At 37.1% G+C, this 12,120-nt stretch overlaps 1 protein-coding gene across 4 annotated transcripts in view; it reads right to left on the minus strand.

The window, feature by feature from the left end:
* ATRNL1 (attractin like 1) overlaps positions 1–12,120 on the minus strand; it is a 462,818-nt gene that overhangs the window by 400,903 nt on the left and 49,795 nt on the right. For all 4 annotated transcript variants that reach the window (XM_050337075.1, XM_050337064.1, XM_050337088.1 and 1 more), the window contains exons 6-7: positions 7,256–7,430; positions 5,976–6,063 (exon numbers count right to left, since the gene is read on the minus strand). In XM_050337075.1, the coding sequence (XP_050193032.1) occupies positions 5,976–6,063; positions 7,256–7,430 (263 nt within the window). The remainder of the gene's footprint in view (positions 1–5,975; positions 6,064–7,255; positions 7,431–12,120) is intronic.

The raw sequence follows: 12,120 nt of genomic DNA on the forward strand, positions 1-12,120 counted from the left end.
ACACCCACTCATCTGTCCCAGTCACCAGACTATCCAGCAGACCACAGTAACTCTTCTACATCCTTCATCCTGAACCCTGAACAGACAGACAGCCAAAATCATTAGTTCCTTTGACCTTGGACAGGTTGTCTTCCCTACACCGTATTTCAGTGTTAATATTGATTTTATATTTCATATAAATGCAGTAATTCAAGACTTCTAAAACTTCTTATACTTTTTTTCCCTAGACTTCACAGGTTTTTTCGCTTTTCCTAAAAGAACAATACTTATCAGCTGTTCTGACTGTACCTGGGAATGACACACTGTTATGCTAATCCTGCCTGCATTCCAAAAGAATCTTATCTGGTAGTTACCATTGGAAAAAAAAAAATGTAAAGAAAATGCAACAAAAGGGTAATTTATAATCCATTTCTAATGAATTGGGAGCAAGTCAATCACGTTAACAATAACCACATAATTTTCATTTTGTATTTCTTAACTGTATCATGGTTACATAGAAATTAGTTTTCTGCCTTAATTGTTATATAAATCCAACCTATTCTTGAGGAACTGGCCAAAGAAATGCTATTCACAAACCACATGAACAGTCATTCTCTATTTTCTTGGAATAAGACTATTAATCTTTTTCCTCCCAAAGACTGTAGTGATGCATTAGTATATAAATTAACTTTATACAAATTAACAGGACTATAAAATTCTTCAGAACTTGTTCTCTATACTTTCACCTGGAATTTCTGGAAGTTTAGTCAAATCTGTGCATTATTAAGAAATTTCTAGATTCTTTTTTCCAAGCAAAATACAAGTAACATAAAACTGTCATCTGGCAATAACTCATCCATCACAACCCTCTTTTCTTCATTCAACATGTACCACCTGGTTAGGACTGTCTAACACCTCTGCCTTTCCCCAGACTGTTAGCTCCTCCAATACGGTAACAGTATCAAGAACATTTTGTGCATTATATCAAACAAAAAAGATTAATTACATTTCTACTCAATCCAATAATCCTCCCATTAGATCAGGACTGAAGGACTGGAGAACAGTCTTCACTTAACTCTTCCTCCTGCAGCCTGATTTATTATTCTTAGCTTATTGTGAAGCTCTATCCTGGCTGAATAAGAACCTGAATAAGTTACATGAGAAGCATATTATAACCTAAGTTCCCAGCAGGAGCAGGTTCAAGTCCCAGACAGTACAAACTGCAGCAATCTGTGTGTCAGGAGGGCAGCTTAATCAAGAGTGCTGCCACGGTATTTCTTCATTATTTGCAGTTCTCCACATGGTTGCTGGGTATAGTTAAAGGTATTAATTAAGCTGACGACACTTGGACCTCACTTTCAAACCAACTGGAATCAAATTTTGAAACAACAAGTGGAAAATATTGCACTTCTACATAAAGAACCAATCACTTGATGAATTAGGTCCGGTGAATTGAAGGGAACACTGAACAGGCTTTTATCCAGACTACATGCAAAAAGTGTATGGCAGCTCATCTTACCTATTTCTCGTGCTTTTGAGCTCTGCAAATCAGAACTAAAAAGCAAGTTGTGCATAAGATGTAATTATGTAAGTATTGAAACAATAAAACTAGGTAAATTGGTGGTGGTACAAATGCCTACTAATAAAACAGGTAGAAAATACTTTTACATTCCTAGTGCTGCTCAAATTATACTACAATAGCCAACAAAAATAGGCATTAAAAGAATAACAATAAAATAGTTGGTGAAAGATGTTATCTCGTTCATATTAAAGGAGGAAAAGTTTTTGCTCTTTTTTGCTTTGTTAATGCTAGCTTTTGATAAGACCAATAAAAAATACCACAAGATATGTAGACTCAACGTCAATACCAATTATTTGGAAAAGGAATCAAAATAATTACCCTTTCTAAAGAGAGTTTTTAAAGTAGAAGTAACGTTCACAAAACTCCAATGAGTTTAATTTAATTCAACTATGTAGAAAATGGTCTGCATACTGTAAAATATCTTTACAATTACTACCACATCAGCCTGCCTGCTTCATTTCTATTGCCAGCCTCAAAGGAAACAAATCTCAGTGCACAGCCATCCTTCCACTGTCTTGGGACTATTAGGAACAGTTTAATTACAAGGCCAAACTCTGTGATAAAAGCACAGACTCACTCCTGATTAAACTCCAGGCAGTGACCATATACACACCTTGTAGGGCACTCTCCTTCTCCTTGATTCCAGGGATTTTGCAGTTCACTCTCCAACTCCCTACCTGGTCACTGTTTAGCAAAGCTGTTATGTGCCTACCTTAAAAACCTCATAAATAATTTCCTTCAGTATCTTTATAATCCAATATCTTACATAAATCATTTCAAAGTATGTTGATATTTTCAGCATCAAGATGCCTGGAACTACATAGAATTTCTGAGATATTGCTAACAGAGATAAGTAGCACCTTCCCAATAACCAGACTAAAGAGGCACTGAAGGTAATACTGAGAGTTTAGTTGGTCTCAAAGCAAGAGCACTTTTATACTCTCTCCTCTGTAAATGCATAAAAAGCCTTAGTCACTTATTATAACTATACATCAGTGGAAGTCTTCTGATCTTTTTTCTCCAGAATAAAGAAGAACGGTACTTCAATTTTAACTAAAGAAGCTTTCTGAGGGAAATAGGCACAGTCACTTATTTCATTCTCCACAGAGTCAATCACATGGTTTCAATTTTTACCTTGCACCACAATCAGGCAATGCTAGCTCTGCACTCTCACTCTGGTCTAGCACCAGGCTTTGAAATCTCAGGAGTTCAAGTCAGAAACTTAATCTAATTTCTTCTCTGTGGATATTTTTTTCTCTCAACCATAAAAGAAATGTTACACAATTACTAGTACACAGCTCAAAACACAGCTCAAAGCTGCCATCTCTAGGTATTATGTTCTACTACTCTTCACTGTAAACTATTTTTCTGGTTTTTTGAGAGATTGAAGATCTAAAAGGAAAAACATCAAAAGTTTATCTTAGAAAGTTAATTAGAGAACTTATTGCAGGAGGATATACTACTTCTACTTGCATGGTCAGCTCCTTTTGGCCCATGTAATTTTTGGCGTTTGACATAATCACTGCAATCAGCATATTAGTTAATTATTTCACATAAGTTCATTATTAGAGAACACTGATTACTAATTAACATGTGTCTTCAACAACAGCAACAGCTTCCTCACTACACACTTGCTTGTAGCTTTCATTATTATTAATAAGAGTTGCATTTCCTTTTTGAGATCTAAAGAGATTTCTGAATTAACAGGTCTATTATATTTAATATTTTCTGGTCAAAGTGTTTCTAAAATGGTTACCCTTTAGTCTGGAATGTCTCGAGGAAATATTAGCACCGTCAAATAAAAAGGTGAAATGATAATTTAAGCCTTTCTTCTGAACTGCTAAATGACACATTACTCCCATGTTTCCCATCTAAAAGCTCCACATTCTACATGAACTGTAATAACCAAAGATATCAGTCAGAAAGAAAACACTATAAAAAAGGAAGACAAACGAAAATGTACAACTAAAAGGGTAAAATCTTTAATGGCAATATGAAGGCATTTTAAGGACATCTGCTCAGATCACATGAATGCTTCCTATTTAAAAAAAAAAATTCCCATTACAAATAACAAAATAAAGTTTAACTTAGCAGAAGGATAATAGAGACTTAGAAGAAATAAAGACTTTTCAAAATAAAGGTTCAAAAACTCGGGCAGACTAAAACAGACACACACATAAAGGCAAGGCATGAAACAGCTTAATGAGCCACCTGCAAAATTTATATCTAAAGTACTAATATATCATTTTTCAAATGCATTAGCAATACAGCCAGCTAGATACACTGTGGTGCCAACAGACAGTCTGAAAGAGTGTTCTGAGGAGATAAAACCATAGCAATAAAGTGAGGTTAACTTTTCCATGTGAGCCCTTCATGGTGGACTTTACAGGTATTTCCATAGCAAAAATTAAAAACAGAAGGTCAAAGCAGTGGGGCAAAAAATGGCAAAAAAAAGTCAGCAGGATCAGTTCTGAAGGAATTTCAGAACAAAACAGCTGACCCCTGGCTGTAGCATGTAAATTCCTGCTTAAAAACCTGTCCATACCAGAAGACTGATAAAGAGGAAGAAAGGTCTGAGCTCAGTGAATAAAGCAAGCAGACTGAGGAAAATGCCATGAACTTCTGAAAAGGGAAGCTATATCTTGCAAATCATTGGCTTTTCCTGAAGGAATCAAAGGTCCACTTGACACATTTATCTAAAATTTCCAAAGGATGTTTCATAACATTCCTCATGCCCTAAAGAAACTAAGATGCCCTGGGACAATCAAGGCAGACAACACCAGGCTAAATAGGGTCAATAAAGTTTGGGGGGGAAAAATAGTTACTTCTTAAATGAATAAAGCTTATTATTGGTGTCCCACAGAGATCTGCAATTGGGATTTATTTGTTCAACATACTGAAAAACAAGCTGGCAGAGGTATGAGAGGAAAATGGCAACGCTTTTTGACAGTACTGTGTTACTCAAAACAGCTGAGGCAAAGGTCAAAAGCAAGGAATTGCAGAAGAATCTCCTAATACTGAATGTGCAGTACAAGAATGAAGAAAAGGGTAAATTAATGTTCATGTACATAAGCATGAAAATATGCGTATGTGGAAAAAACAATTTTAAGTCTGTACATACAGGGATGGGTTTTGAATTGACTAGAATGAGATATTGAGGTCATAACTGACAGTTCTGTGAAAATACCAGTTCAAAGCCAACAGCAGATTTTCAAAAAGTGAAAATACCCTAAAGAATAAATAAGAACAAATTAACTAATTCAATGATGTCAATCTCTGAGGTAAGAAGACACTAAAGACTGTGATTTCCCCCATGTCAGAAAGGATATAACAGAATTAGAAGAGGTAGAGGCCATGACAAGATGTTATCCAAGGTATGAAATATCTTCCTTATAGAGGATTATTAAAAATACAAGGAGTTTTCAGTTTGAAAAAGAAATTATTGAGAGAGGATGTGATAGACTTTCAGAAAATCATGAGTAGTACAGAGAAAATAAAATGGACATAAAAAAGTGGGGATTATCAAAATTAAACCAGCTAGTACCAGTACTCAAAAGGTGATATTTCTTGAAAAAATACAATGGAATTCTTAGGCACAGGATGATATCAATGCTGAAATAAATATATGGTCCAAACATTTGGGGAAAAAAAAACCTTATTCATATTTTTTTTCACTAAAATACTATCCTATTTTAGGAAATCCCAGCTGCAAACTAGGACAGTATTCTGAAGAAGCTTCTATACATTCCTGTCATTTTCTCTTACATTCTTCCCTAGGGATTTGCTGTTACCCATTATTCAAGACATGTTACCAGGCGAGATGAACACTCTGGTTTGACCTGATGCTTTTTGTCCTTCCCTGCTGGGAGCGTCTCATGCAAACAGATGAAAATTTGTGATACAGATTCTGTAGTTCTCTATCACAGTTAACAAGTTTGCCATCTGTAGCTCGTCTCCCTGATGGATACCTCAGGCACAGGTATCTTCTCTCCAGTCCTGTCTCCTTGTGCTCCTGACTGAAGAGTCCCTGGACTCGAATCCTCCTTGGCCACATCCTGGGGCTGCCAAAGGACCCCGTTACCAGCACCTGGCTCTGCCTGCTGGGCTCAGCCCCTGGGGATGGTGCCTGGTCAGCAAGAGCATTGCCCACAATTCCAATGATATCACACACACACCTGCTTTTAATTGGCAGTTTAGCTCTGGGGATCACTGTCAGATAAGTGACTTAGATCTATTGAGCAAACTCTGTTCAAAAAAATGTGCAATCCATCTCAGTACTGAAGAAGACACACAGAATATTTATGGACTAGAAATTAAACTGTCCTCAAAAATCGACAGTCATGGTGAGTCATTTTAAGATCACTGACAGCACACACAAAGAAATTCATTATACAGAATGCTGAAGAGTCCATACCTGATACAAAGCAAGAGTGTGCCCATATCTCTGCAGTGGCCCTTTGGACACAGGTACCACATTCCATATACTGCTTTCCAAGTTGTAGCTAGAAGAGAAATAGAAGAGTAAACGTTTTGCACTTGCAGAGAAACAGAGGGGCTTGTACGCTCAAACTAACTTCTGTTTGGCAGACTAGATCAGCCACTGTTTCTCTGACATGGAAGTTTGTTTGCAGCAGTAACATGATCACTTCTAACTATTACAACAGTGCAACTAACTTGTATTAATGTACCACATGTTCATCAAGCAAAACAGGAGTAGCTCTTTAACGGACCCATCAACAGCTTCAGAAAATGGCAGAGTAATAAAAATTACCAGATTAATAAGAAAGCTCTGACACTGGGCTGATAAGCCCACTGATAATCAGATGCATAAAAAACACACCCCACTAAACTGCTCATGCCATGTATTTTTGCACTACTTCGAACATTTACTGCTGAGCACCCTCTTACCTATGTGGTTGATTTTAATTTCCATTACATTTTAATTAACAATTAATCCATTAATGCACTAACACACAACAAGATGGAAGAGAAGTAAAAAAATAAATGACAGAGGTAGAAAGGAGAAACACCAAAGAAGTTGGGATTTGTTTTGGATGACTGCAAATGTGTGGAAGAAAATAAGAGATAGACAAAACTAGAAGTAAACACACTAATGAGCACATCCTAACACTTGCATTTACCCCATTTACAGCCTCTACATATATACAAGTTACCATCCAAACCACCTACACAATATTTACAGTTGATTCAACTTTATTTTCAAAAGGGGGTCAGATACACGTACATACAAACTGTCATAGACATAAAGAAGTGAAATACAGCTGACCTGCCTAACCCAACTGGCATGTCACCACCTGACTAAGTGCAGGCACTAAATACAAGTCTCCTATAATCATAAATTAACTTGAATAACGCAGATAACATTTGAGATGTAGTGTCTGAAAACATCAACACATGGATTTCTCTCACTATTCTACCACCACAAACATTTATATGTTTGGCAGTTTTTCCACGAAACCGAAGAAATTACACATTAGTATCACATACAGTTTGACGTTGCCACATATTTTCATTTTCTGTAATCACAAGAAAATTACAAGCAGAAAATAAGACCGTTAATAAAGAACCTAAAAACGTATCAATCTTTCCATTAAACTACAACATAGAAGTTGGTAAGCTCTGTTTTCCCTGAGCCACATCAGAAGGGATGTGACGAAAGGAGAAGTCACTTACTTCAACACCATTTGGAAGGAACTGTAGTTGAAAGCGTAGCCGCCAATCACCCACATGAACTTCCCGTGCAGGACGGCCTTGTGGGAAGCGCGGCCCACGGAAGGGCTGAAGGGCTTCACGTTTGGGAGAATCCAGTAGGACTCCGTGGAAGGGACGTTCAGAGAACAATCTGGACCTGTTTTGTAAACAAATGCGCAATTTGTGCAATCTGTTAGACGGGAACGTTAAAGCCAATAAAGCAGAAGCAGGGGAGGCTTAATTACAGATGTCAGGATTGCTCATTCTGATAAAATATGGTACAGACTTTTATGTTCAGCAGATGCTCAATGAAAAAATTGACGGCGTGGCGTGTCAGTCAGATTGAAAGTATTAGATTAGCTCAAATAATAACAATCCATTCCTGCGCCCTTCTCAGAAAACAGACTGTGTGAGTCAAAAATTGAAAGAAAGGCGCAATGCATCACATTTTTAGGTGACTTATCACTGAGGTCTAAAACTGGTAGCTCAATACGCACTGTATGTTACCTCTGGAGAAAAACTATACTATATTTGAACCAGAGTAAGCTTATATCAAAAGAAATAACATAATAAATTAAGTTACCATATACATCGTATTAAATCTCAGAAGTAAAAATTTGCCCTTTGCCAATGCCATTCTGTCTTGTTTTTAAAGTGGAAAATACACTATGTAAAGCACTTTACCAAAAGAATGATTTGAATATTTAGATTTTATAACATTTTATATATCATTCTACAAGGCCACCAAACACATAGCTGTATATTATCCTCAAATACATTTCAACCAATCATTTTTTATTAAATAAGGAAAAGCCATAAAAATACATGGGTGGATATGAAGAGTCCATAGTCTCTCTGAATCTAAAGAACCGAGAATCATCAAATGCAGTTTGAAGAAGTTGTGTTCAAAACAAACAAGAGGAGATAGTTCTTCATGCAAAAAGTGTCAGATCTCCTTGGCAAAGGATGCTCTGAATGCAAAGATTTACACTGTGTCAAGGAGAGGCCAGACACACATTTAGAAGAGAGAGCTGCTGAAGTTTACTAAACAAGCTAAATAAATAATGGACATCAAGTTCATAATTTGAAAACTTATTATCTTGGAGGGGGTGGGAGTGCAGAGAGATTACATTTTCTGATGTTTGTTACAATTTTTGGGGCAACTCGTTACAGTTACTTCTTTTACACAAAAACCAGGCATCCAATCTATACCTAACCAGCTGTCAACTTTTCCTAGTTCACTGAGAAGAATGATGTCCACTTGTATCCAAATTACCTTCCACTCACTAAATGATGGAGACACTCAATTCCCACAGTTCATTATACCTTCTACTCAGAAAAGATTAATGGTATTTGAATGAGGTCTAATGAGAGCATGAACAATTCAGCATATTATTTCTTAAGCATTAATAACGAATACTGCAATAGAGTTGTAACCTCAGCAAAATTGCAGTTTGGTAAATCACTGGAGGAAACGCTTAATTTGAATCTAAAAGGGCTTTAAAATAAACAATGGATTAAGTATTCTTTGATCGGGGAAGAGCTTAAAAATGATGAAGACGGTGCCCCCGGTCAGAAGGCGAAGCCCGTTGTTACCACGACCCCGCACGGAGATGTCGTGGCCAACAGTGACGCCCGGTGGCCCGCAGCGAACAAAGCAAAGGAACGGGAATTCTCACTCCTGGAGACCGGGAGCTGCAAAAATCCGCACGGCAAACCCGAACGCAGTGAGATGGCGTTGAGTGTAACAAACGAAGACAAGCAAAACCTTTTCATGCTAAGTTAGCAACGCGAAAATCTTAACAATGCTGTGAGCCGGATCAGACAACTCCCTTCCAGCCTCAGGGCTCCCTTGCTGGTCAACGCTGAACGACAGGAGAGGTGAGATGGAAAGGAGAAACTGGTATCATAGAATCATAGAAAGGCTTGGGTGGGAAGGCACCTTTAAGATCCTCTAGTTCCAAGCCCCTGAGTTAGGTAAAAACGACCATATTTCCTGTCAATCAGTACAAAAATGGAATACGTAATTGCAAAAATGCGAAACAATAGAATCAGGCTGGCTTTAACAAAACATCATTTATAAAAGCAAATGCTTTTGTGTGGCTATTGCTTTATAAAAGCAAGGTAAATGTAGGGCTATTTTAAATATTGCTTATAGATTTTCCTGCTTGAATACACATACCATTAATTCAGCATAAATACATTTTCTCTTCAGAAACATCCCGTTCACTAAATACGTGCTTTTTGAGCAGCAGAGAGCACTACAGCTGCAGAACAATGATAATGAAAAATATGTTTTGTCATGTTCCATGCAAATATGATTTCTCTCCATTTATTTAAAATTGAATTTCTTTCTTATCTTCCTAACGTGTCAGTCAAACCACTGGGAGAAAAAAACACAACTTTAAAAACAGCAAACAACTTAATAAACCTGAATTGGAAGTCAATTACATAATCCTCTAAGGTAGGAAAAAATTCTTTAGGTTTAAAAAAGTGATTTATCCACACAACACATGAGAAAAAAATCTAATTTCTATTTACTGAGAAGTTTCATGAAAAGTCAAAGTAACAATCTGTTCCAGTAGCTTAAGTCGTAAGATCAATTTCCACCTAATGACTAAACATCATCTACTGTCTTCAAACCTAATCTTTTCCTTCAGGATCACAGGGGGGGGAAAAAAAAACAAAAGCATTGATGCATCGAATATAAATTTCACTGTCCTCTTTTTCGTACAATCTAACCAAAGCAGTTAAAGAAAGTATTTGTTGTTTATTCTGTATTTGTTTGTTGTTTGACTATATGAGTTGAGAATCATTTCTTCAACACAATTTTTCAACCGCAAATACAAACCCAATACCACTTTTTCCAAGTACCAATAAAATCTTTGCATGATAATGAATTTGAGCTTATGAAAAAAAAATCTTCTTTTAGATAAGAGAATATATAACATTAATATAAGCGTATATTAGGATACTTTCAATAAAATCTCATAAGAAGTTTCACCAAGCAGTATTTTAAGGGAACCATTTGTGAGACTCTCTGTCAGTCACACTCCCAGCACCAGAGACTTTCACTGCTGTGACTGGAGCCAGATAAATTCCCCAACAGGTAAATCACCTTTCTTAAAGAAAAGTGGTATCAACTTGGTATTTTCATGTAGCTGGTATTTAAATGAGAATAAAGTGTTGTTCTGGAATGGTTCACAGGCATTCTGATAGGAGGTGTATCTATGGATACACAGCTCCGTGACATCTACACGGGATGTAGTTATTTATCCCATCCTGCAAATAGTCCTGTTGCAAAGGAGACTCAGTGGTAGATCCCAGAGAGATCCTGGCTAGGTGTCCAGCTAGCTGTGCCAGGACTCAGCCTCCTGCATGAATGAGACAGAAATCTGAGTGCACACAAGCTGACACAGTTCTTAAAATGCCATCTGCTTGCTTAGTCAGTCCCGTTTGTTTCCTCAGCCAGGCAGGTGGATCATCCAAGAGATATTTGGCTGCAGGGAATCTGCAGGGTCAGTCTGAGCAGTCAAGCCCAACAGGCTGTACTGCTGCCATCAGTGTGTACTGCTCAAGCGTGCCCTTTAGCTTTTGACTCCAGATCTCCCACTCAAGATCAACAAGGCAGGTACAGAAGAGTAAGGCCTGATGTCACAGCAGTGTTTGCTGAAAGCACATTGCTCAGAAAGCTTTCCTAGTCTTTCATGACAGAGAACAAGTATGTTCTTTGGAAGACTTTGCATGAGATTCATCATCTTAAACAAAAATGTGCTTTGCTTCTTACTCTCTAAAAGAAACAGAGCTTTTCAGGTTAGCAGTAGCTGACAATACCCATCGGATTTGAGATTTTGAGAGTCCATGCTAACGGCAGCAGGATATTTACCTCTAATATCTCTCTTAGCTTCTAGAAAACTTCACAGCTCTAAGTCAAAAGCCTCCTTCCAGTTTTCAAATGAGGTACCGAAGGTCAGTTTATCCCAATTTCTCGTCTTCTGTCATTGAACTCAAAGAGCTGGTCTGTCTGTACACCCCACAAATGTTTATAAACAGCAACACTCCTCCCTCCTAGCCTTCATTTTACATGTTTAAACAAAGCATGCTCTGTTAGCACCTTCCATAGCCTTGACTATCCCAATGGTTTTCCAAGTCCATTTCTATTTGTATTCGTAAAACTGTAGTAATAAAACAAACTATACTACTGATGCTTTCATATCTTTAACTCAAGTTTCCTACTAGTCCACTTGACACTTCACAGCCTATAGTTTGCAGAGTATATAAAATGAATAATATTCATTAGTTCATGTTCTAATTGAGACAGACAGGCAAGTTTTCTCCCATGTCACCTTCCACACTTCAATCCAAGATCATAAAACAATTTCTTAATTCTCTTAGTCTCTAAATGTATTAATATACAATTTATACTGAAGTAATTACACAAAGCCTTTTTTCCAAGATATTCTGGTCCTCCTTCAAACTTAAAGTAACTTCCACCTTTTTATTACAAGATTTCTTTAGCAGTCCTATAAGTAGGTTATAAAAATTATGCAACTATATCAGTCCCAAGATCAGACCTTCAGCAGTACTGATGTCTTTCCATCCTAAGTCACTTGTTCAGCACACCCACTCACATTTCACGATTAAGAAGCTGAGTTCCTTTTACTGTTTCCTTATATATTCCCTGCCTTCTACAGTTTCAGTGATTTCCTGTCATCAAATGCTGAGGTTCAGAAAATCTATTGCAATTTCTTGTCCCTTTTCTTACAGATTATTTTAGCATAAACTATAAAACTATATTGATAAATCCACAATTCAACTGTTTCACTATTCAATCACAGCATATCTTT

The sequence above is a fragment of the Myiozetetes cayanensis genome, unplaced genomic scaffold (assembly GCF_022539395.1).
Source record: "Myiozetetes cayanensis isolate MyiCay16 unplaced genomic scaffold, myiCay2020 scf10, whole genome shotgun sequence".
Lineage (NCBI taxonomy): Eukaryota > Metazoa > Chordata > Aves > Passeriformes > Tyrannidae > Myiozetetes > Myiozetetes cayanensis.